Genomic DNA, 26,988 nt, shown 5'->3' with positions numbered 1-26,988 from the left:
CCATCTATTTCCCATGAAGTGATGGGACCAGATGCCATGATCTTAGTTTTCTGAATGTTGAGCTTTAAGCCAACTTGTTCACTCTCCTCTTTCACCTTCATCAAGAGGCTTTTTAGTTCCTCTTCACTTTCTGCCATAAGGGTGGTGTCATCTGCATATCTGAGGTTATTGATATTTCTCCCAGCAATCTTGATTCCAGCTTGTGCATCCTCCAGCCACACATTTCTCATGATGTACTCTGCACAGAAGTTAAATAAGCAGAGTGATAATATACAGCCTTGATGAACTCCTTTTCCTATTTGGAACCAGTCAGTTGTTCCATGTCCAGTTCTAACTGTTGCTTCCTGACCTGCATGCAAATTTCTCAAGAGGCAGGTCAGGTGGTCTGGTATTCCCATCTCTTGAAGAATTTTCCACAGTTTATTGTGATCCACACAGTCAAAGGCTTTGGCATAGTCAATAAAGCAGAAATACATGTTTTTCTGGAACTCTCTTGCTTTTTTGATGATCCAGCACATGTTGGCAATTTGATCTCTGGTTTCTCTGCCTTTTCTAAAACCAGCTTGAACATCTGGAAGTTCATGGTTCACGTACTGTTGAAGCCTGGCTTGGAGAATTTTGAGCATTACTTTACTAGCATGTGAGATGAGTGCAATTGTGCAGTAGTTTGAGTATTCTTTGGCATTGCCTTTCTTTGGGATTGGAATGAAAACTGACCTTTTCCAGTCCTGTGGCCACTGCTGAGTTTTCCAAATTTGCTGGCATACTGAGTGCAGCACCTTCACAGCATCATCTTTCAGGATTTGAAATAGCTCAACTGGAATTCATCACCTCTACTAGCTTTTTTCATAGTGATGCTTCCTAAGGCCCATTTGATTTCACATTCCAGGATGTCTGGCTCTAGGTGAGTGATCACACCATTGTGATTGTCTGGGTCATGAAGATCTTTTTTGTATAGTTCTGTGTATTCTTGACACCTCTTCTTAATATCTCCTGCTTCTGTTAGATCCATACCATTTCTATCCTTTATCGAGCCCATCTTTGCATGAAATGTTCCCTTGGTATCTCTAATTTTCTTGAAGAGATCTCTAGTCTTTCCCATTCTGTTGTTTCCTCTATTTCTTTGCACTGATCACTGAAGAAGGCTTTCTTATCTCTCCTTGCTATTCTTTGGAACTCTGCATTCAGATACTTATATCTTTCCTTTTCTTCTTTGCTTTTCGCTTCTCTTTTCACAGCTATCTGTAAGGCCTCCTCAGACAGCCATTTTGCTTTTTTGCATTTCTTTTCCAGGGGGATGGTCTTGATCCCTGTCTCCTGTACAATGTCACGAACCTCCGTCCATAGTTCATCAGGCACTCTATCTACCAGGTCTAGTCCCTTAAATCTATTTCTCACTTCCACTGTATAATCATAAGGGATTTGATTTAGGTCATACCTGAATGGTCTAGTGGTTTTCCCCACTTTCTTCAATTTAAGTCTGAATTTGGCAATAAGGGGTTCATGATCTGAGCCGCAGTCAGTTCCCGGTCTTGTTTTTGCTGACTGTATAGAGCTTCTCCATCTTTGGCTGTAAAGAATATAATCAATCTGATTTTGTTGTTGACCATCTGGTGATGTCCATGTGTAGAGTCTTCTCTTGTGTTGTTGGAAGAGGGTGTTTGCTATGACCAGTGTGTTCTCTTGGCAAAACTCTATTAGCCTTTGTCCTGCTTCATTCCGTATTGAAGGCCAAATCTGCCTGTTACTCTGGGTGTTTCTTGACTTCCTACTTTTGCATTCCAGTCCCCTGTAATGAAAAGGACATCTTTTTTGGGTGTTAGTTCTAAAAATTCTTGTAGGTCTTCATAGAACCATTCAACTTCAGCTTCTTCAGCGTTACTGGTTGGGGCATAGACTTGGATTACTGTGATATTGAATGGTTTGCCTTGGAAACAAAGCTAGTGGAGATGATGGAATTCCAGCTGAGCTATTTCAAATCCTGAAAGATGATGCTGTGAAGGTGCTGCACTCAATATGCCAGCAAATTTGGAAAACTCAGCAGTGGCCACAGGACTGGAAAAGGTCAGTTTTCATTCCAATCCCAAAGAAAGGCAATGCCAAAAAATGCTCAAACTACTGCACAATTGCACTCATCTCACATGCTAGTAAAGTAATGCTCAAAATTCTCCAAGCCAGGCTTCAACAGTACGTGAACCATGAACTTCCAGATGTTCAAGCTGGTTTTAGAAAAGGCAGAGAAACCAGAGATCAAATATTGGTTGAATCATCGAAAAAGCAAAAGAGTTCCAGAAAAACATGTATTTCTGCTTTATTGACTATGCCAAAGCCTTTGACTGTGTGGATCAATCACAATAAACTGTGGAAAATTCTTCAAGAGATGGGAATACCAGACCACCTGACCTGTCTCTTGAGAAATCTGTACTCAGGTCAGGAAGCAACAGTTAGAATTGGACATGGAACAACAGACTGGTTCCAAATAGGAAAAGGAGTATGTCAGGGCTGTATATTGTCACCCTGCTTATTTAACTTCTATGCAGAGTACATCATGAGAAACACTGGGCTGGAGGATGCACAAGCTGGAATCAAGATTGCTGGGAGAAATATCAATAACCTCAGATATGTGGATGACACCACCCTTATGGGAGAAAGAGAAGAGAACTAAAGAGCCTCTTGATGAAAGTAAAAGAGGAGAGTGAACAAGTTGGCTTAAAGCTCAACATTCAGAAAACTAAGATCATGGCATCTGGTCCCATCACTTCATGGGAAATAGATAGGAAACAGTGGAAACAGTGACAGACTTTATTATTTGGTCTCCAAAATCACTGCAGATGGTGACTGCAGCCATGAATTTAAGAGACTCTTACTCCTTGGAAGAAAAGTTATGACCCACCTAGACAGCATATTAAAAAGCAGAGACATTACTTTGTCAACAAAGTTCCGTCTAGTCAAGGCTATGGTTTTTCCAGTGGTCATGTATGGATGTGAGAGTTGGACTATAAAGAAAGCTGAGTGCTGAAGAATTGATGTTTTTGAACTGTGGTGTTGGAGAAGACTCTTGAGAGTCCCTTGGACTACAAGGAGATCCAACCAGTCCATACTAAAGGAAATCAGTCCTGAATATTCATTGGAAGGACTGATGCTGAAGCTGAAACTCCAATACTTTGGCCACCTGATGTGAAGAACTGACTCATTGGAAAAGACCCTGATCCTGGGAAAGATTGAAGGCCGGAGGAGGAGGGGATGACAGAGGATGAGATGGTTGGATGGCATCACTGACCCAATGAACATGAATTTGAGTAAAGTCCCGTAGTTGGTAATGGACAGGGAGGCCTGTGTGTTGCAGTTCATGGGGTTGCAATGAGTCAGATACGACTGAGCAACTGAACTGAAGAAAATACAAAGTTAAAAAAATCAAGAAATAAGTTAAAAGAAAAAGTTTGAAAAACTAGTGAGGATGAACGCTAAGACCCAAGGCCAGAGTTGAACAACAGAAGATGGCTGTAAAATTACTACCCATCAGTGAGGAGAAGTTATATTACTCCTGAGAGGGAGAAAGGAGAAAGGGGCGCGGGAGAAAGAACAGGAAGAGAAAAGAGGCGAGCAAGATGGCACGAGGCGGGCCAGTCCAGCCCAGAATATTTGTGGATTGGGGCAGGGATGTGGTGTGTCCCAACCGGCTTAGGAAAGCCAGTTGTGCAACTCTGGCTGCGTCATCGTGTTGTTAGCTTAAAATAACCTGTGGTGAAAGTGCGAAAGTGTTAGTGGTGTCCGACTCTTTGTGACCCCATGGATGATAGCCCACCAGGCTCCTCTGTCCATGGAATTCTTCAGGCCAGAATACCCATGGTAGAAGTGAGTATTTATTCCGAGGGCACTGTGAACACTGCACACCAGGGTCACCAAGCTCACTCCTCCTCCAAGAGCCTATTTCACAGCACACATCTGAGTGTGGGGCAAGTGTATGCAGGCATAGCCTCAGGGACATTGTGGCTTTGGTCACAGACCGTCATATTTAAGCAAACATGGCCATAAAGTGAGTCACACGAATTGTTTAGTTGCCTAGTGCATATAAAAGATACGTTTACACTACACTATAGTCTGTTAAGTGTCCAATAACATTGCATCTAAAAAAAGTCTTACCTCAATTCAAAAATACTTTATTGCTTAAAAATGCTAACCATCATCTGACAACCCACAAGCCTTCAGTTGTTTAAAAAAAAAGTGTAATATCTGTGAAGTGCTATAGAGTGAGGCACAATAAAACAAGGTATGCCTGTAAAGAAATGCCAACATAACATGTCTACTTATTTAAAAGCTATAAATCAAGGTAACAAGCTATTATATAAAATATTTGACAAGTATACATTTACAATGACCTGAAAGTATAGATTCAAATTTAATTTCTGTTGGGGTTCACAGCAGAATAAAGAAAAAGCTGGCTCCCTGACCGCCCCTCCCTAGCCTAAAGCCAGTTCCTCCTCTAGTTCTACCCATCGCTTCGTCCCAAACCGCAAAGTCCATAAAGCACGTTCCCCTTTGGCATCCGTGAGGACTCTGGGCATGTATACTCACAGCTAGCCACCCGCCCTTGGGAGGACTGAATCAGGAAACAGGCTGCACACGTCCTGAAGGGCTGGTTCAGGACTTTGCGGGCAGGGAATTGTAATCCTGGGTTCTCAGGAGCCCTAAGCATGGTATAGAAGGGAGTGGCTCTGGGCCCAAGTGAGTATGTCTTCTGGGTCCAACAGGTTCCTTGTCCTGTAGGGAGGGTGTGGTCAGTGGAGGTCAGAGTAAGTTTCCCTAAAGCACTGAGCCCAACCCAGGAGATCTTCCTATAGGGCTAAGGATTATATTATACTGGGCATTGCACAATGACTCTCTTTATGGATCCTCCAAATTCTAAGTACATTCCAGAAGAATTATAAAATGTCTGGGTTACTAGATTTCCACCGCCCCCCGAACTAGTGCTGAGTCCCTGGTTGACAGAGAATGACTGCCCCACACATCTTGTTTTTGATGGTTACATGCTGTTAACTTGGCCTCTGCTACCCTGGGGTGCCCTCAGCCCCATTCAAATCAATGGGCCCCTCTTGATGGTGACACCCTCTTCAGTCACACCTAGACTATGAAAGAGAGCAAGGACAGAGACTGTCAAGGATGTAGGTGACTTAGTGAAGGGGCTGATCTTCTGGGCCTTTTCCTGGAACAGAGCTGGGAGGTGGATGTGATGATCACACATGATAAATTAGGTCCAACATTCCTGTCTCCTTAAGCTTTTGCAGCCCCTCCTCCACATTATGCCAGGAGAGCATTCTGGTAAGCATACTCAGGTCAATATATCTGGCCTGAAAAGTGAAAGTGTTAGTCGCTCAGTCCTGTTTTACCTTTTGAGACCCCACGGACTGTAGCCCGCCAGGCTCCTTTGTCCATGGAATTCTCCAGGCAAGAATACTGGAGTGGGTTGCTATGCCCTCCTCCAGGGAATCTTCCTGACCCAGGAATTAAACCCGGGTCTCCTGCACTACAGGCAGATTCTCTACTGTCTGAGCCACCAGGGAAGACCATTTGGCCTGGCCTAGGGTTGTATCACATTCTTCTGGTTTTAACATCTCTAAAATAAATTCCCACATGTGTTTCTGAGGTTTCTGATGAGCTATATTAGAAAATGTGGCAGTTAGGTTGGCACGGAAACCATTTCTTCCTGGGTCATAATGTGTACCTGTCCTGTGGGAACATGTTGAGGTTCAATCTGACTTATGCTTCTAGTTACAAAACTGGGCTACTGGGTCTTGAGAATGAAAGATCCCTTTCAAGCAGATGAATGGATAAGAAAGCTGTGGTACATATACACAATGGAGTATTACTCAGCCATTAAAAAGAATACATTTGAATCAGTTCTAATGAGGTGGATGAAACTGGAGCCTATTATACAGAGTGAAGTAAGCCAGAAGGAAAAACATAAATACAGTATACTAACGCACATATATGGAATTTAGAAAGATGGTAACAATTACCCGGTGTACGAGACAGCAAAAGAGACACTGATGTATAGAACAGTCTTATGGACTCTGTGGGAGAGGGAGAGGGTGGGAAGATTTGAGAGAATGGCAATGAAACATGTAAAATATCATGTAGGAAACGAGTTGCCAGTCCAGGTTCGATGCATGATGCTGGATGCTTGGGGCTGGTGCACTGGGACGGCCCAGAGGGATGGTATGGGGAGGGAGGAGGGAGGAGGGTTCGGGATGGGGAACACATGTATACCTGTGGCGGATTCATTTTGATATTTGGCAAAACTAATACAATTATGTAAAGTTTAAAAATAAAATAAAATTGGAAGAATAAAAAAAAAAAAAAAAAAAAAAAGACATCTTGAATGGCCTCAGATGGGTTTCTCACAGGCTCCTTTGCTTGACTTAGTTTGCAAGCTGCTGTTATAGGAGAGAGAGGCTCAGAAACTAAGTTCCATCACTGCGATAATTCAGCAACTCAAACAATTAAATTTTATATTTATTTCTCAGTAGTGCCAGCATAAGCTTCTTTTAGGACTGTCGTGGAAGAGTTCTAGTTCTCCAAATGTGACTTTTTGGTTGAAGCTGTTATTCGGCTGTGCTGGGTCTTAGCTGTCACACACAGAATCTTCTTCATTGGAGTACAAAGGACTTTTTAGTTGCAGCTGTCGAACTCTTAGTTTTGGCATGTGGGATCTAGTTTCCTGACCAGGGAGCGTACCTGAGCCCCCTGTGCATTGGAAGCCCAGAATCTTAGCCACTGGACCAGGGAAGTTCCTCTCCAAGTGTGACTTGAGCTCAGTTAAAAGATTTGAGTTGGTCATTTTCTTTCTGTAAAGTACTCAAGTGCACTCAGAAATAATTGATCTTGCATCACATTTCGTATTGTCATCACTGACTGCTGTAACAGGTGCATCAGCCACTTGGGATGCCAAGACATTTGTTACAGTTTGCACTTTGATACCATCAACCACAGGTGAGAGTTTGGTTGTGCTATCTCAGCATGCCAGGAATTATTAGCTTCCTATACCCCACTGGGGAGAAGGCAATGGCACCCCACTCCAGTACTCTTGCCTGGAAAATCCCATGGATGGAGGAGCCTGGTAGGCTGCAGTCCATGGGGTCGCTGAGGGTCGGATACGACTGAGTGTCTTCACTTTCACTTTTCACTTGCATGCATTGGAGAAGGAAATGGCAACCCACTCCAGTGTTCTTGCCTGGAGAATCCCAGGGACGGGGGAGCCTGGTGGGCTGCCGTCTCTGGGGTTGCACAGAGTCGGACACGACTGAAGTGCCTTAGCAGTATCAGTGTTCCATCATGAATACGTGCCACAGATTGCTTACCTTTTACCAGTTGAAGGACATTTGGGTTTTTTTCCCCCAGTTTGGGGCAATTATAAATTGAGCTACTGTAAACATTAATGTGCAGGTTTCTGTCTGAAACTGTTCCCTTTTCTCTTGGGTAAATATCTATGAATGGGAATGCTGAGTCAAGTGGTGAAAGCAGAGTTAACTAGGAGACACTGCCCAACTGCCTTCCGAATGCCAGCGCCATTTGCATGTGCACTGGCACGTGGGCACCATGAGTTACAGTGCAGCACGGCACTAGGGTAAATGAGAAATCTGACCTTCTTGCTCCTCGAATTGGCTTGGTTTACCTCTACTTCCAGGTTTTGCTCTTGCTGTTCCTTTTTCCTAGAGCACAGTCACACCTGTTGCTGTAACTTCACCCACGTCTGACTTTGGAGGAGGGTCTACCTACACACACAATATCCACCAGCCAGGAACAAATTGAAGACACTCAGAAACGTGAATGCAGGAATGGGGAAAAATTATGAAACTGTATGCCTTTTCTTACAATCATGAGATTGTAATAATTTTCAACTAGTAGTTAATTAATCTGTGCTGAAAACTTTGTTTTCAGGAATTCCCTGGCAGTCCAGGGGTTAAGACTTGTTCTTTCACTGCCGAGGACCTGGGTTCCATCCCTGGTCAGGGAACTAAGATCCCACAAGCCATGTGGCCAAAAAAAAAACAAAAAAACAAAAACCACAACCACCTTTCTTGTTTTCAAGTGAATTTTTAAAAAATATTCATTAAGAATTCATTATGTTATATCAGAAACATACACTCATTCTCGATGCTAACGTGTTGCAGTTGCCCTCATCTCTCTTCAAGGAAATAACACAAATGGAAAGGAATTAGTGTTTATGAGGCATTCCTGAAACAAGACTTGAACTTGGATCCCAGCAATTTTCACTGATACAGTGCAAGTATTTCTATTGCCTAAGCATAAAGGAAATAAGAGTCACGACCATGTATTTTTGGTACAATGATCACTGTTGCCTACGGAAAAATTAAATGATAATTTTAATTTTGTATTTCATTATTTTAAAATGTTATATACAATTTTTAAAGGTTACTTTCCATTTACAGTTATACAGCCAATATTTTGTAATAACCAATAGTAACTTTAATTTTTACAAGATTCCTAGAGTTTTAAACTCTAACTAAACAAACAAATCCAATTAGCATTAGCATAATTACTTTCCATTTCTTTACATTGAACTTGTACTTTATTAGTGAGTAGGATATTTCCTTTAAATTTTGTCCATGATTTCAACAAGTTCTCTATTTTCTGTTTCCCATTCTCCCAACCCTGAAAAATTGAAACCATTTAAGAAACTCGGGCTTAGGAACTGAATGTGAAAATCATTCTCCTAGAATAGAACTTTAAAATCAGCTATCTCTTAACTGAGTAGTTCCTCCTTGATGATTTCGAGAAAGAGGGAGTTTGGGAAGAAAAGGAAAGCTGAAGATGCCTGAAAACAATCACAATATTTAATAAACATGTTCCATGTTATAAAAAGCTTTACATACATGATTCATTCAACAAATATTTATTGAGGGCTTGCTCTGTGTTAAACACCCTTCCAGGCATTGGATATAAGTACTGGTAAAACAGGAAAAATCCTTGCCCTCATGAAATTTAAATTCTAGATGATGAGGACAGACAATAAGTAAAATCAAATTATGTATGGGGCTTCCCAGGTGGCTCAGCTATCAGGAATCCACATGCAGAGACAAGAGACACAGGTTCATCCCTGGGTTGGGAAGATCCCCTGGGGAAGGGAATGACAACCCACTCCAGTACTCTTGCCTGGAGAATGCCATGGACAGAGAAGCCTGGTGGGTTACAGTCCATGGGGTCTCAAAGTATAGGACATGACTGAGTGACTAACACTTTCAGGGGGCTCAATGGTAAAGAATCTACCTGCCAAGTTTTGAGATCCCTGGTCCAGGAAGACCCCCTAGAGAAGGAAATGGCAACCCACTCCAGTATTCTTGCCTAGGAAATCCCATGGACAATGGAACCTTGTGGGCTCCAGTCCATGGGGTTGCAAAACAGTCAGCCATGACTTAACAACAATAGCAAATCAAATTACATTGTGTTTTACTATGGAGAAAAATAAAGCAAGAAAAGAGAAAAGGAAGTTTGTCTATTTTGAGTGTGTACTTTGAGAAAGGGAAGACAAAGATGTAGGTTTCACCGAGACGGTGGTATTCGGGCAAAGCCTGAAGGAGGTGAGGGAGCAGCATTGATGGAACCCTGGGGGAAGAATTCCAGGAACTGCAAGGAGGCCTGCAGAGCTGGAGCAGGGGAGCAGGGAAAGACTGGAAGGAGAGTCGGGAGGAAACAGGTAGCCTTATCACACAACACCAGAGGGCTATGCTTAGGACATTGGCTTTACACTGAGATAACTCGGGCACCCCTGGAAAGTTCTGAGAGGCACGACAAGGGCTAGCTTGTGCTGTTATGTGATCACCCGATGAGAACAGAATGAGAGGGGGCAAGAAGAAAGGAGGGAGGCCGGTTAGGAAGTACCAGTATATTCAGGGTATATCACAAAATACTTGTAGTATATAAGTACGTAGTTCAGAAAAAGATGGTGACGTGGACCAGGGTGGTCGAAGTGGAGGTAAGGAAAGGTGGTCTTCTGCACCGATTTTGAAGGTGGAGCCCAGAGGCTCTTGTGATGTCTTGGATGTGCAATGTGAGAGGAGAGGAACCATAGGCAATCCCAGGATTTGGCCAGAACAACTGCAAGAGTGGATGCCATCACTGAGGCCGTACAGAGGGTGGGGGGAGGTTTGAGAGGGAAGACGGACAGCTCAGTTTTGAACATGTTGAGTTGGAGGTACCTATTTGGAATTCAAGGAGTAGCGTCAAGTAGGCAGTTTAACAGTCAATTCTGTTCAAGTTCAAAGGGAAAGTTTATGCTGCAGGTACACATTTAGGAAAAATCAGTATACAGATGACATTTATTTATTTTGTGTGTCTCTGTTAATAGTTTATTTATTTTAGTTGGAGGCTAATTACTTTACAATATTGCATTGGTTTTGCCATACATTGACATGAATCTGCCATGGGTGTACATGTGTTCCCCATTCTGAAACCCCTCCCACCTCCCTCCCCATCCCATCCCTCTCATCCCAGCACACTGGCCCTGAGCACCCTGTCTCATGTATCGAACCTGGACTGGTGATCTGTTTCATATATGATAATATACATGTGTGTATATATATATGTGTGTGTGTGTGTGTATGTGTATATATATATGTATATATATAAAATACATGTTTCAATGCTATTCTCTCAGATGACATTTAAAGTCATGAGACCAGATGAGATTGTTTTCTTGTGCAATCCTTATACCACCACCACAAGGTAGGTAGTATTTTACTCATTTTAGATATAAAGAATCTGAAGCTGGAAAGATTTAGTTGGCTCTTAGACAGTTAGTGGACTTAAATGTTCATTCTTCTCTCAGTTTTCATCTGGCAATAAATTGTTCTGTTGTTGCTTAGTCGCTAAGTCGTGTCCAACTCTTTTGGAACCCCATGGACTGTAGCCCACCAGGCTCCTCTGTCCGTAGGATTCTCCAGGCAAGAATACTGGAGTGGGTTGCCAACTGCCTTCTCTAGGTGATCTTCCAGACCCAGGGATTGAACCCATGTCTCCTGCATTGGCAGGCGGATTCTTTAACGCTGAGCTACCAGGGAAGCCCTATGGGTAAATTACTGTAGGTAAATTATTTCTTTAGGCCTAGCTTCCTTTCCTGCAGAATTAGAGGAGAAACAGTTTTCTGACTGGATGGTGTGAGAATCCCACATCTCCCCAGCAGTTCAGCAGGGACGCCACTGATTGAAAATGGGAGCCTCAGAGGAAGGGCTCAGGCACCTTCACAGGTCAAAGGGTCAAGTCTCTGTTTTAATCTGGAATTTATATATTGGGACTTCATGTAAGCTTCTATTTGCAGAATGCATTTCTGTTGCCTACTTAACAAAAGTTAGAGAGATTCACTGGACTAGGTGGTCTCTATGGACACTGCTACTGCCAAGTTGCTTCAGTTGTGTCCGACTCTGCGATTCTATGGACTGTAGCCTGCCAGGCTCCTCTGTCCATGAGTCTCCAAAAAATACTGGAGTGAACTGCCCTGCCCTCCTCCAGGGGATCTTCCTGACCTTACGTCCTGATCTTACGTCTCCTGCATCTTTACAATTAGCACCACCTGAGAAGCCCTTCTACATCCCCTACCTATTCCAATAAGTCCATTTATTCATCCAACAAGCAATTAGTGGGTGCTCCTACTGTTCTAGGCTCTGTGCACTGCTTTTATGATTCTAGCTCAAGGTTGAGAAGGGAAGGAAAGCTAGGAAGTTTTTTCCCATTTTCTGATGAAAATGTCTATAGATGAGGTGGACTAACTGAAGATCTATGTTTCTACTGGCCGGTTTATCCATCCATCCATTATCAATCTTCTATTTATCATCATCTCTCTCAACTAATTCAGGAAAAAGCATCCAGACAAATAGAAAGACAATACTGTTGGTAGCACTGAACTCTGAAAGTGCTGACATACTGGTTTGCTTCAGTGTTTTTCTTTTTCCATAGCTGCTTACCTTTCAAAGAAGGGAATGGGGGAGAAAGGAACTAACATTCTTTGAGTTTTTATCATGTGCCACGAAATTTATCAGCTTTGCCTCACACCAACCAACTGAAGTTAAATTTTTTCCCCTGTGTTTAGAAGATAAGGAAACTAAAGCTCTGAGTTTATGTAATTTTTATAGATCAAATATTTTGCATATGGATGATGCCATATAGTGTGTTACTATATATCAGAAATATGTTAGTGACTAGTGCAATACAATGTTTTTCTAGTAGCCACATTTAAAAAACAGGTAAAATTAACTGTAATAATATATTTGACTCAATATAAAAAAATGTGATTTCAGCTTGAAATCAGTAAATTACTAATGAGATTTTTGCACCTTTTATACTAAGTCTTTGGAATCTGGTGTGTATTTAACACTTACAGGATATCTCAATTAAGCCACGTGTCAAGTGCTTGATCGTCTCATGTGGCCAGTGGCTACACTGGGCAGTAGAGCATATAGAGCAGAGCCACCAGTTAACCCAGAAATAACATCTTGCTGTTGTTGTTCAGTTGCTCAGTTGTGTCCAACTCTCTGTGACCCCATGGACTGCAGCACACCAGGCTTCCTTGTCCTTCACCCTCTCCCGGAGCTTGCTCAAGCTCGTGTCCACTGAGTTGGTGTTGCCATGCTGCTGCTGCTGCTGCTAAGTCGTTTCAGTCGTGTCCGACTCTGTGTGACCCCATAGACGGCACAGGCTCCCCCGTCCCTGGGATTCTCCAGGCAAGAACACTGGAGTGGGTTGTCATTTCTTTCTCCAATGCATGAAAGTGAAGTTGCTCAGTCGTGTCCAACTCTTAGCAACTCCATAGACTGCAGCCTACCAGGGTCCTCCATCCATGGGATTTTCCAGGCAAGAGTACTGGAGTGGGGTACCATTGTCTTCTCTGCGGTGATGCCATAGGAGAACTAAAGTTTACATTATTAGTTTAAAACATGAAATTTAAGACCAGTGTCTATCTAATGTTATTATAAAGCCATATTATAATAATGTATTACCCATGACATGTCTATTTTTCTTTAGTCATTATATATATATGTTTATATATTTTACTCATGTGTACATGAAAATCTGAGCTTCCCAGATGGCTTAGTTGGTAAAGAATCTGCCTGCAGTGCAGGAGACCTGGGTTCAATTCCTGGGTCAGGAAGATCCCCTGGAGAAGGAAATGGCAACCCACTCCAGTATTTTTGCCTGGAGAATTCCAAGGACAGAAGAGCCTGGCAGGCTACAGTTCATGGGGTCGCAAGAGAGTCAGACATGACTAAACAACATGAAAATCTATATTTTTATTATGGTGCCGCACATTGTGAATTTTTTAATGTGCTGTTGAACACCATTCGTAATTTCTAACAGTGGCAATTAGCCCTGGTTCTGGCACGTATTCAAATGATAGCTCACTGATGTATGATAAAATACAAATATTTTTTGAATGCCTACAGTGTGCTATACTGGGGCTATTTTAGTGGATAAGACAAAGTCCCAGTTATCATGGAATCTGCTTTCAGACAGATGATTCTGAAATCTACAAGATTATTTTTAGCCCCTTTGAGAAACTGAACCACAGGAAGATCAGGTAACTGGTGTGTGTTAAAGGAGAGACTCAAACCCAGGCGAGCTGACACCTGGACTTGCAATCTCCGCCAGTGCTGCACTGGTACCAAGAGTTGAAAGGACAGGTCACAGGAGCTCAAACAATTGTTCCATTAGTTTACGTGTTGAAGCTGCCATAAATTACCTCAAATTTAGTGGCTTAAAACAACACAAGTTTATGATCTTACAGTTCTGGAGGTCCGAAGTCCAAACTCGGTCTCATGGCACTAAAGTCAAGGTGTCAGCAGGGCTGGGACCCTCAAGGGGCTCAGAGGGGATAAGCTGTGTCCTTGTCTTTCTCTGCTTCTGAAGGTCACCCACATTTCTTGGCTTGTGAACCCTCTATTGCCTCACTCTAACCTCTTGCTTCTGTCATCACATCTCCTACTACTGACTTGACCTTGCCTCCTTCTTGGAAAGACCCTTGTCATTACACTGCAGCCGCCTAGATAAGCCAGGATAATCTCCCTGCCTCAAGATCCTCCTCAATTATATCTGCAAAGCCCGCTTACCATATAAGGTGATATATTTTCTGGCTCTGGCATTAGGACGTGGACATCTTTGGAGGGCTGTCTTCAGCTTACTACTGTTATGGGCATCATATGGGTTAAAACTTGTGCTTTGAGAAAAAAAAGTCACGGTTGGGGTGAAAAAGGGAGTGCTTTCTAGTAACTGCATTTGTAAAGTATCTTTTCTGTACAGTTCAGTACTACAGCTTGGTATTAAGTTTGCTTGGGCTGCCTTAACAAAAAGGTGGTTAAAAACCACATTCACTTTCTCATGTTCTGGAGACCAGAAGTCTGAGGTCAAGGTGTTGAAAGGGCTGGTTTCTGAAGCCTCTCTCCTTGGCTTGTAGGCGACCATCTTCTCCCTGTGCGTTCAGTCATCTCTCTGTGTTTGTGTCTCTGTGTGTGTCCAGATTTCCTCTGACAGGGACACCAGTCACAGTGGTTTAGGGCTTACCCCGGCAACCTCATTTTCACTTACTAACCTCTTTAAAGACCTTGTCACCAAATATGGTTATGTTCTGTGTTACTGAGGGTGGGTTACAACTTTACTATATGAATTTTAGGGCAAAACAATTCAGCCCTTAACAGGTTTTAACATATACCAAACTCTATCTAATGGGGGCTTCCCGGGTGGCTCATATGGTACAGAATTTGCCTGCAGTGCAGGAGACTCAGGTTTGATCCCTGGGTTGGGAAGATTCCCCTGGAGAAGAGTCATAGACAAGGCCAGATCATGGCGGGCTTGCCAGGTGACTAGACTTTTAGTTTGTACTTGGTGACTGGGAAGGTCCTGGAGGGTTCTGAGCAGAGCAATGCCATGATCTGATAGAGGACTTAAAAAAATGATTCTGGTTCCTGTGTTGAGAATATTCTGAAGGGGGCAAGGAAAGAAATAATTATTACACTTAACAAATATACCACTATCCTATAAATTACAATCGGCTGAGATAAAAAATAAACAGAGACTAAAATAGTCCCTGGTGACCGCCTGCCCATTCTAGTCCCCATGGCTGCACACAGAGGCTTTGCAAATAAACGTCAGGGGTGAAAATAACACCAGTATGTACAGGTAGAGTAGGTAAAAAAAAAATTTATTTAATTACTTAAATTCTCCTAAAATATAAAAACCAGAATCGTTTCCTGAATTATAGCTTTTGGCAGTAAGTAAAGGTCAATGCAAAGAACAGTAAGCCCCAACTTTCTATAACAGCTTTTATTTTTTCCCCTAAAAAGAGTCCACTTTCCTAGAGACATTCATTTAGATGAGACATATACGAGGTTTTATGGCTAAAGTGCTAAAAATCATATAATTCCTGTAACTCTAGATGAGGATTACACCAGGAAGAAAGCATTAATTTAAACACTCCAGGTCCTAAACTGCAAATCCTAAACAGGCCCTGGTTCCTGTGACAGTCTGACATGTACATACTTGAACTAAAATCTAGGCCAAAATGCTCTAAAACTTCATCCACTAGTCTGTAATTCAGTTACACACTATAAGACTTATTCAAATCTAATTATGTGGTAACAAGACCTGAAAGTATTTTGTAAAAGTTTGTTTTAAAAATCCCTAGATAAACGTAATCTGCTAATTTTCCATTCTATTTTCTATATTTTTCCTTGTTTTATCTGTCTCCTTTGCTTTGCACAAGTTCCCAAGGACAATCCCTAAAAAAATTATGAGTCCTATTGTTCGGTTGGAGGTGAACTTTTCCCAACAGTCCTCAGGTCTGTGGATGTCCAGAGTGTAAATCTAGGAGGAAAGAGCACATGCTGTGTGAGACCACAGCATCACAGATAAACATGTCACTATGAAGAAGATAACGTTGTAGAATTTTAAGCAATAGGAAGCCTTTAATGCACCTGAGACTATTTCCCAACTAGAAAACAATTGACCATATCTTTCAATGGATAGCCTCTAAGCTGTCCTAAAAAGCAGCACTTGACAGGTGGAGGAACACTTGGAGAGGCAACACATGCTATTTTTAGTTCTATTTAGAAAGTTCTACTTTATACTGATTGATCTAAGATCTGCTTCCCCCAGCTCCTACCCTCCCTTTTAGCTTTATCCTTTGGAGCAATGTTTCTCAACAGAAGAGCAAGTTACATTTGGGCAGGACAGCTCTCTACTGTGCAGGGCTGTCCAATGCATCAAGAGATGTTTAATGTACCTGGCCCTTACTCTGTCTACATCTTAGCATTTTGTATCTTATCTTGCCTTGATCTCAATGCCAGTGGGACGTGAACATGTGAGTGATTAGTTTGCTAACCATCGATAGATGCCCACATTTAAAAAACATGGTTGTGTTGATCAGTTTGCTTCCAGAGTAATTCAACTCAAGTCACAACCTTAAGACATTGCTCAAATTTTCCTAGACATGCATCAGAAATAATTCCAAGAAAATCAGAAGGAAAAAAATATCTAGGTTTAGGTTTATACTGTTTCTCTAAAATAATACAGCTAGCTTTTTTATATGGCATACTGGGGCAGGGAAGGGACAGTCAAATCGGCATAAACCAAGCAACTGTTTTAGGAAGTGTCTTGCTTGGTAAAACACAGAGGGCATTTTGTTTAAATGATTTTTATAATTTATGCCAAGGAAAAAAGAGGGAAAGGAAAGAAAAAGACCAAACCTGGTGAGCGAGATGGGCTCCCACAGCAGCCAGGGCAGTGTAGTAGGGCATAGTCTGACCACTGTTCACTCCCACCAGGCTCAGTGCCCCCAGCATGGCCACACTGAAGCCACTGAGCCACTTCTTGGTGTCTTCACGGAACAGCAGTGCCGTGGACTTAAGCCCAATCAAAGCATCATCCTTCTTATCCTAACGTTGGAAAGCAGTAAGAAATTGATTTTACTGAGATTTTATTCACATACCACAAAGTTCACCATTTTGAAGTATGTAATTCAGTGCGTGTGTGTGTGCTCAGTCACTTCAACCATATCTGACTCTTGGCAACCCTATGGATTATAGCCCACTTGGCTCCCCTGTCCATGGGATTCTCCAGGAAAGAGTAATGAAGTGGGTTGCCATGTCCTCCTCCAAGGCATCTTCCTGACCCAGGGATCGAACCCACATCTCCTGCATTGGCAGGTGGGTTCTTTACCATTAGGGCCACCTGAGAAGCCTTGTGCAACCATCACTAATATTTGATTCCAGTAGGAACTGTGTTTTAAAGACCACGCAGGGACTCCCTAGTGGTCCAGTGGTAAAGAACTTGCCTTCCAACGCAGGGGATATGGGTTCAATCCCTGGTTGGAGAACTAAGATCCCACAGGCTGCAGGGCAACTGAGACCATGTACTGCAATAAGAGAGCCTACAAGCCTCAGCTAGAGAAGCCCACGTGCCACAACAAAGACCCAGCATAACGAAAAAAATAAAAACATAAAACCATGTGGATATACCGTAAGCTGTGAAACATGACAGTAACTCAGAAACACAGTTGATCAAAAATGAATGTGCAGGCCAAGTCGAAGTTAAATGTTACTGCAAAAATGATCTTCCAGGTCTATTTCTATGTATCACTGTACTTTTACAATCCTATACTGACTTTTACTAAATTAGAAATCAAACTCAAGTCTAATTCTTCACATAGCTCTTCTTTACTTCAGCGTTCTCAAACTTCATTTTCTGTATATTTCAATCTTGCTAAAATCAAACATGTAGAAAAATGATCACTTGCTACCTAACCACATCCATTCAGATTTCACTTCCAGCTCAGTTTATTCCTTGCTTCTCCCGTCAAACCCTTCCTGTTTAAGTAGAGCTAGGTCTTGATGATACACTCACACGTGGCAGACTGGTCTCCTCTAGCAACTTTATTTGTAAGCATTTCTATTTATTGTTGTAATCACGGTCATGTGACATTAGAGACTGCATGCAAAGTGGGCATGGTGGGAATGTACCTCAACATAATCAAGGTCATATAAGACAAATCCACAGCAAACATACTCTATGGTGAAAATCTGAAAGCTGTCCTTCCAGGATCAGAAACCAGATGAGGATATCCATTCCTGCCACTTTTATTCAACATAGTACTGGAATTCCTCGCTAGAGCAATTGAGCAAGAAAAAGAAAGAAAAGACCCCCAAATTGGAAAGGAAGAAGTAAAACAATCACCAGCTGCAGATGACGTGGTTTCATATATAGAAAACCCTAAAGACGCTGCCAAAAAACTACTAGAAATTATAAACGTGTACAGCAAAGCTGTAGGGGACCAATTTTATATACAAAAATTTGTTGTGTTTCTATACACTGAGTTTGCAGAAAGAGAAATTAAGAAAATAATCTCATTTACAGTCACAACAACAAAATACCTAGGAATAAATTTAACCATGGAGGTAAAAGACCTGTAGTCTGAAAATATGAGATATTGTTTAAAGAAATGGAGACACAAAGAAATGGAAAAATATTCCATGCTCATGGATTCAAAGAATTAAAATTACTAAAATATTCATACTTCCTAAAGCAATCTACAGTCAATCCAACCTCTATCAAAATACCAACAATTTTCTTCAAAGAAACAGAACAAAAAAATCCTAAAATTTGTATGGGACTACAAAAGACCCTAAAAAGCCAAAGCAATCTTGAGAAAAAAGAACAAAGCTGGAGGTATCATATATCCTGATTTCAAATTATACTACAAAGCTATCATAGTCAAAATCGCATGGTATTGGCAGAAAAACAGACACATATAGATCACTGGAAACAGAACTGAGAGCCCAGAAATAAGCTCACCTGTACATGGACACAGAGAAGGCAATGGCACCCCGCTCCAGTACTTTTGCCTGGAAAATCCCATGGACGGAGGAGCCTGGTGGGCTGCAGTCCATGGGGTCGCTAGAGTCAGACACGACTGAGCAACTTCACTTTCACTCTTCACTTTCATGCACTGGAGAAGGAAATGGCAACCCACTCCAGTGTTCTTGCCTGGAGAATCCCAGGGACGGGGGAGCCTGGAAGGCTGCCGCCTGTGGGGTTGCACAGAGTTGGACACGACTGAAGCGACTTAGCAGCAGCAGCAGTACATGGACAATTAATTTACAACAAAGGAGCAAAGAACACAAAATGGAAAAAACTTTCTTTAATAAATGGTGTTGGGAAAAGGAATGAAACTAGAGCACTATCTTACATCATATATAAAAATGAACTTAAAATGGATTAAAGATTTGAATGTAAGACCTGAAGCCATAAAACTCATAGAAGAAAACATAGGCAGTACACTCTGACTGATGTCAGTCTTAGTAATATCTTTTGTGTGTGTGTGTGTGTGTGTGTGTAATAAAGTTTTATTAAAGTATAAAGGAGATAGAGAAAGCTTCTAACATAGGCATCAGAAGGGGGCAGAAAGAGTATCCGCTTGCTAGTGTTAACAATGAGGTTATATAATCCAAAAAATGTCCGGAGGTTGTAATGTCATCAGACATCAGAATGTCATCAGACCTACTCCCATAATTTACATTTTAAGATAACACTGTCCTCAGGCAAGATACATCCTTGTAAAGACCAGGTCTACTCCCATAATTAACATTTTAAGATAACAGAAGGTTTAATCCAAAGACTGTCCTTAGGCAGGATACATTATTGTTATATTATCCTAAGGAATATATCTTCTCAGGTAAGCAAAACAAAAGCAGAAATAAATGAATAAGGCTACATCAAACTAAAAAGCTTCTGCACAGCAAAGGAAACCATCAACAAAGTGAAAGGACAAACTACCAAATGGGAGAAGATATCTGCAAATCATATATCCGGTAAGGTTAATGTTCAAAATATATAAAGTACTCAACAACAACAACAAAAACCCAGTTAATAAGTGGGCAAAGGGTCTGAACAGACATTGCCCTGAAGAATTTTTCTAAAGAACACATACAGATGGCCAACAGGCATATGAAAAGATGTTCAGCAGGATTAATCAATAGGGAAATGCAAACCAAAACCACAAAGAGATACCACCTGAGGCTTGTTAGAATGGCTATCAGAAAGACATGAAATAGCAAGTGTTGACAAGGTGAGGGAGAAAGAGGAGCCTTGTGCACTGCTGGTGGGCATATGAATAGGTGCAGTCACTGTGGAAAAACAGAGTGGAGATGTCTCAAAAAGTTAAGAACACAGCTACTGTATGATCCAACTGTTCCACTTCTGGGTATCTACTAAAGAAAACAAAAGCACTAATTCAAGAAGATACATATGTACCCCAGTGTTTATCACAGCATTATATACAAGCTAAGATATGGAAGCAACCTAAGTGCCCATCAACAGATGAATTGACAAAAGACATGTTATATACATACAATGGAATACTATTTAGCCATAAAAAGATAAAATCTTGCCATTTGCAACAACATAGATGGATCTTGAGGGTATTATGCTAGATAAAATACTATATTAAATAAAAAGTCAGACAGAAAAAGACAAATACCATACAATTTCACTCACATGTGGAATATTAAAAAAATAAACGAACAAACAAAACTAAAACACATAGATATAGAGAACAGATTAGTGGTTACCAGAGGGGAAGGGGCTGTGGGCAGGGCAAAATGGATAAGGGGAGTCAACAGTATGCAGATGGGTAGAAACTAAATTTTTGGTGGTCAAAATACAAAGTGTATATAGAAGTCAAAATACAATGCTGTACAAATGACACACATAATGTTATAAACCAATTACCTCAATTTTTTTTAAAAAAGCCTAAAGAAAAACCTTTCAATTTGCTTAAAGTTATTAAAAAAAAAACAAACCAACAGTTAAACCAAAGTTACAAAAAAGGATATTGCTTTACCTGATGGGCATAGATAGTATCGTATATCAGAGTCCACATAATTCCAGAAAAATAGAGGGGAAGGCAAACAGATGGATCACAGGAGCCCTTGACAGCAGACCATCCAAGCAACGCTCCCCAATTAAATGTCAACCCTGCAATCAGTGAAACAGAAAGAGAAGACAAGTCTAAATGTACTTTAGAATCCCACAGGGGAGGCAGCAGGCGTCTGCATGTATTGAGCGCCTCCATGAATCCCACAGGGGAGGTAGCAGGCGTCTGCATGTACTGAGCGCCTCCATGGACAAGGCTCTGTGTGTGCTGCTGTCTCGTGTTTCTTTCTTAAAATCTCCCAAGTGTCTGTCGTGGTTATTAGCAACACTTTAGAAAACAGGAAAACAGAGCCAGAAAGGGTAATTAAAAATTACATTGCTAACAGAGAGAATCAGAGAAGGCAATGGCACCCCACTCCAGTACTCTTGCCTGGAAAATCCCATGGACAGAGGAGCCTGGTAGGCTGCACTCCATGGGGTCGCTAAGAGTCGGACACGACTGAGCGACTTCCCTTTCACTTTTCACTTTCATGCACTGGAGAAGGAAATGGCAACTCACTCCAGTGTTCTTGTCTGGAGAATCCCAGGGACGAGGGAGCCTCGTGGGCTGCCGTCTGTGGGGCTGCACGGAGTCGGACACGACTGAAGCGACTTAGCAGCAGCAGCAACAGAGAAAATAATATCCCACGATAAACAGGGGGGTTCGTGGGAAGAACATGTGTCCTATGTAGTGTGACGCCTGGCACAAGCAATAAATAGTGATGCCTTAGGGCTTGGACTCAGACCTGTCTGAGTCAAACTCCTGTGTCCTTTCCTTTATTGCTGTATTTCCCCTTCAAGTTACAAAAACAAAGGGTACAGACAGAAACACTGGTTCCTCACCCCCTCCCTAAGGGCTATAAACAAACATCCGCATGGCGACAACTCCTAAGTATCTCTGTGTCAGCCTAATCATGTCTCTCAGCTTCAGATCAGATCCTGAGCTACCTGCTAGACATCTCCCACCTGCAAGTCGCTCAGGCACGCTGACACGCATGCTCTGTGGGACCACAGACGAGAGGCACTTCATCAGCTGAGGAAGAAGGATTCCAAGTGGAAACAGGCAACGTTGGAGGGGAAAAAAAAAAAGGGTATCTGAGAAAAGAAGTCTAGGACTCACTGAGTCTGAGGTACCTGAGGGACTTGCTCCTTCAAGACGGTGAATGTGTTTCAGTCATTTTTATTTTTCTAGCACTCGGTATGATTCCTGACACAAAGTAAAAGTTAGGGTTTCAATAAATACTTAAAAGTAAATATACTAGCTTTCTTAATACGCTTCAAGATTATTCTAGGAATAGAATAGAAAAGTCTAGGAACAGTTATTTTTGCAATAGATTTTGACTTACGTACCTATCTTCCTCTTTCTACCAACTGACGTGCCAAGTGCTATGTTAGATGCGGCACCATCCATATATAAAGAATACTTTATCTTCCAGGCGTTTACAGTTTATTAGCGGGGACAGAGGGCAGACTCTCAGCACCTTCCTGTTGAACTGCTGCTGTTGGAATGATTAAGTGCCACGTGAGAGTTCTACGAGAGAGACTGGCTGAGTCTAAGGAGGCTTCACAGACAGGGAGGAAGCGCTCACAAACTGTGACCCTTCTTCTCAGTACACTGCATCTTCAGGACGGGTAGGCCGAGGTGGCTAATTGTTTTCTTCATGACATACCCAGATTTTTCAGACCATTTCAGGAAACAATGATGATGACCTTTGCAATCGTCCAAGACTTTTTAGCCAAAAAAGCAGCTAATTGCCCTCTTTTAAAATATGAAAATTTATTCCTGGTTTGGAAAATTTCACAACTGACCTGACATTTTATCTCTGTCACATTACACACACATGTGTATGTATTATATATAAAAGCACAGCTTGAGGGGATTGAAGGAGATACTTATATAGTTATTTCAAGCTCACCCAAGGCTAACTGAGGCCAGTATGTAATTCGTTTCATTAGCGGGTAGGTGGCGACAAGAAGTAGGGATGCTGCTCCAAGAGCTATACTGAAATCAAGAAAAAAAAAATTAAGAAGATTAGTGTCACCATCCCTTAAAAATCACTAAAAGATAACAATAGTAACACTAATTAGGAAATGATTTATCTTAAATTATACCTTTTTATTTGGTAAAATTTTCTTCCTAGACCTTGATTCCTGAACTTTAATTAGTATAAAGGATGATTAGAAAATACCTAAAGTGCTATACACAGGGACCTCAGCTCAGTGCTCTGTGATGACCTAGAGGGGTGCAGTGGGGGGTGAGAGGGAGGTTCGAGAGAGGGTATATACGTATACTTATGGCTGATTCGCATTTATGGCAGAAACTAACACAACACTGTAATGCAATTATCCTCCAATCAAAAATAACTTAAAATACCTTCAGTGTTATAACAACCAAACAAAATAAGAATAGCCAACACGTATATTGCTTTCATGTATTAGACTTCCCTGGTGGCTCAGATGGTAAAGCGTCTGCCTACAATGCGGGAGACCCAGGTTCAATCCTTGAGTTGGGAAGATTCTCTGGAGAAGGAAATGGCACCCTACTCCAGTACTTTTGCCTGGAAAATCCCATGGACGGAGGAGCGTGGTAGGCTACAGTCCATGGGGTCACAAAGAGTTGGACACGACTACTACTCTAACTGCTCTACATATGTTAAGTTGTAATAATCTTCGCTACAACCCTAAGAGATGGGCAGTTTTATCTTACTTGGTTGATTGGTTGTTTTTTTTTTTTTTTGGCAGAGGGAAAAACTAAAGCAAAAAGAGAAAGTAATCTGCCACGTGTCCTAACAGCTAGTCAGCAGGGCTGGACTCAGGCCTAGGGCGTCTGGTCCGGGTATCCAACACGATATTCCCCATATGCTACTGCCTGTCTAGATTTCGCTTTAAAACATCGAGGCAGCAGGTAAACTGAGATGTCCTAACAGAGAATGGGAGTCCAAATACCCCTCCCTGTATGCAGGACAAGGCATTATTTCTCTGGAAGATAAGGTCACAAAGCACCTAGGAAAGGAGGACAACATCAAATGTTCTCAGGATGCTCACAGCTCACCTGGCATTACCCCTCTAGGAATAACCTTTCAAAGTGTTATCACTTGACTGATAAGATACCACTAGACATCAGGATAAGACATGCAGTAAGTCTAGTCTCCATATGCTTATTCTCTGAGCTCCTCCTCTTTTCTGTCTTATTGAAGCACTATGTAGTCAGCAGCTGTCTGATACACAGAAGTTTAATTCTGTCTGTTTAAGAGGTTCACAAATGACTCCTTTGTTCTTCTGTCACTGATTAGGAATACGACTCTGGGAAAGACCTTTTTTTGCAAAGTGAGTACAATCATTCCTGCCTCTCCTGCCCCTACTGCTTCAGAGACACTACGTGGATAGGAAAGATTACACAAATGGGTTTATACACACACTCCCGTGCATGCACCTAGAAAACCTAGGAAAGTGCCTTGAGTCCTTCAGGGAACACACAGTGCAAGTGCTGGAGGTGGTGTGGGACACACGAAATTGCTGATCTCATCATTCCTTCAGCCGAAAGCATTCCTGACTTTATACAGTATGTGGTGATTTACTCAGATTGTTAACTTTACAGATGCTTGATTAGGTAATAAACAATTTTGTGATTCAGGTACTTCAGTTCTATCTTATATCTACTTCTGTACCAAACGAGAGATTTTATGCATGATTATGAAAAACACACTTACTGTACCTGTAGTAATTCAGACACAGAAGAACGCCCAGGGCCAAGGTCAGCTGTCCCCCAAGAAAAACAAAGGACCGAAAAGTTGAAATGTCTCCAGCAGCTATTGGGCGACTTGCTGTTCTTGTAACCTTAACACATAAAACAGATCCCTTAGTGTCGAGAAATAGCTCAATTATTTACTTAAACATTGACTCAAGAGACTGGCCCATAGTACCCACTAAGACAGACACATGAATAAAAAGTGAGCACTGGAAGTACTGCCGAGAATCAAAGTTCCTATTTAAACCCGCTTTGAAAAGAACTAAAAAGTCCCACCATTCACTCCTCTTTCTGTCGCCCATCCCCATCTACAAGCAAAACAAAGCCACTGCCCGATCTAACTATTTAGCTACCCAGCTTAGCAAGTACATGCTCAATTTCCACAGAACAGTGAGGGACAAAAATAACGGGACTGTCAGGAAGGGAAGCTGCAGAGCATGTCAGATAAGGGTGCTATCACGTGAGTACGGGAAGCACTGCAACAGATGTCAGATACGAGGAAAGAAGACAGATTATCTGAGTCTGAAAGTGGGAATGGGACTTCCATGGTGGTCCAGAGGCTAAGCCTTCAAATTCCCACTGCAGAGAGCCTGGGTTTGAAACCTTGTGATTATTCTAAACTCAAGCACAAATAAACAACACAACCAAAATCTTCAGCACTGCTGGAAGTTGAGAACTCAGGATCTGGTATCAGAGAGCCCAGCATTTGAATCCAATTCCATCACTTATTGGCTCTGTGAATTCTGGCAAATTACTTGACCTCCCTAGGTTTAGGTTACTTACTTACTAAAGGAAAAAGAGCAAGAGAGGGAGAGGTAATAATAGCACCTACTTCACAGTGCAGTGTCTGATGCCATAAATATTAACTATAATTAGTATATTTTTGTATGACTTATATCAAGGGTTTAGCAAACTATGGCCTGTGAGCCAAATTCAGCCTTCTGTGAAGGCTGAAGAATTGATGCTTTTGAACTGTGGTGTTGGAGAAGACTCTTGAGAGTCCCTTGGACTGCAAGGAGATCCAACCAGTCCATTCTAAAGGAGATCAGCCCTGGGATTTCTTTGGAACCAATGATGCTAAAGCTGAAACTCCAGTACTTTGGCCACCTCATGTGAAGAGTTGACTCATTGGAAAAGACTCTGATGCTGGGAGGGATTGGGGGCAGGAGGAGAAGGGGACGACAGAGGATGAGGTGGCTGGATGGCATCACTGACTCGATGGACGTGAGTCTGAGTGAACTCCGGGAGTTGGTGATGGACAGGGAGGCCTGGCGTGCTGCGATTCATGGGGTAGCAAAGAGTCGGACAAGACTGAGCGACTGATCTGATCTGATGAGCTAAGAATGGCTTTTACTTTTTTTGGTGATTGAAAGTAAATCAGAGAAAGAGTATTGTGCCACATGCAAGCAGGCTGAAATTCAAATTTCAGTGTCCACAAATAAAATTTTATTGAATCAGTGAAACGCCCATTTTCTTACATACTGTATGTGTCTGCTTTCATGCTGCAACAGAATGCAGTAGTTACAACAAAGACTACACGGCCCACAAAGCTAAAATATTTACTATCTGGCCCTTTATAGAAAAATTGTGCTGACCAGATTTACAGCATGCCTCACTGTGTAATGAAATAGTTTGTCAGAAACTGTAATGATTCATCTTGGTTAGTGCCAGAACCGAACATTTTATCCTTGATTTGGTTCTTGTAGTTTCAAGTGGAAATAATATTTATGTTCTTTTATTTGACTTAGGATATTATGCTTATTCCTGCCAGTATTTGAGTGTTACAGTATGCTACTTAATCTAAGAGTTATATACACATCGCACTGTTGAATCCTTATAACAACTGTTTTTAGCCACTTGAAGGTTCTTGCCACTTCTAGGTTTTGGGAAACTGAGACAGAGAGGCTCAGGAACTTCCCAAGGTCACAGACATGAAGGCGGCACAGTCAGTCCAGTCCCACCAAGCACGGTACTAATCAGAAGATTACACTGCCCCTTCAGTACGAGGGAAACTGCCTGGCTAAACATGAGAGCTGAAAATAAAGCACCCATCAAAAGACTAAAAATGATGTAACATGATAATAAAAACAGATTCTATGTGGTTTTTATGAAACTAGAATGCTCACAGCTGACAAAACCAAATCATTAACACCTGTGCACTGAGATTTTTGGACATAATGTTTATCACATGACTAGCAGACTACATACCTTATGAACAAAACACATTTAGTCCAGATAACCTGACAGCAATTCACTTATCATTTAATGTA

At 41.8% G+C, this 26,988-nt stretch overlaps 2 protein-coding genes across 7 annotated transcripts in view; both read right to left on the bottom strand.

The window, feature by feature from the left end:
- The window catches only part of LOC147370366 (placenta-specific gene 8 protein-like), a 77,819-nt gene extending 73,116 nt beyond the window's left edge, over positions 1-4,703 (bottom strand). Inside the window, exon 1 of the mRNA XM_086405008.1 lies at positions 4,576-4,703. The gene's annotated coding sequence lies outside the window, so the exon portion shown is untranslated. The remainder of the gene's footprint in view (positions 1-4,575) is intronic.
- Positions 4,704-15,188: 10,485 nt separating this feature from the next.
- The window catches only part of COQ2 (coenzyme Q2, polyprenyltransferase), a 27,012-nt gene continuing 15,212 nt past the window's right edge, over positions 15,189-26,988 (bottom strand). For 2 of the 6 annotated variants that reach the window (XM_086405002.1, XM_086405006.1), the window contains exons 3-7: positions 24,686-24,807; positions 22,887-22,972; positions 20,900-21,033; positions 16,749-16,937; positions 15,189-15,867 (exon numbers count right to left, since the gene is read on the bottom strand). In XM_086405002.1, coding sequence (XP_086261128.1) covers positions 15,703-15,867; positions 16,749-16,937; positions 20,900-21,033; positions 22,887-22,972; positions 24,686-24,807 — 696 coding nt within the window. In that variant the 3' untranslated portion in view covers positions 15,189-15,702. Of the gene's footprint in view, positions 15,888-16,748; positions 16,938-18,852; positions 19,086-19,183; positions 20,268-20,899; positions 21,034-22,044; positions 22,178-22,886; positions 22,973-24,685; positions 24,808-26,988 lie in introns of those variants that run through there. The other 4 variants (XR_015165220.1, XM_086405003.1, XM_086405004.1 and 1 more) reach the window with 4 other exon arrangements.

Source organism: Bos grunniens, chromosome 6, assembly GCF_055505025.1.
Source record: "Bos grunniens cultivar Pamir isolate PY7600 chromosome 6, Bosgru_T2T1.0, whole genome shotgun sequence".
NCBI classification, from domain to species: Eukaryota; Metazoa; Chordata; class Mammalia; order Artiodactyla; family Bovidae; genus Bos; species Bos grunniens.
Note: the sequence above shows the minus strand (reverse complement) of the source record. Positions and strands in the feature narration are given on the sequence as shown.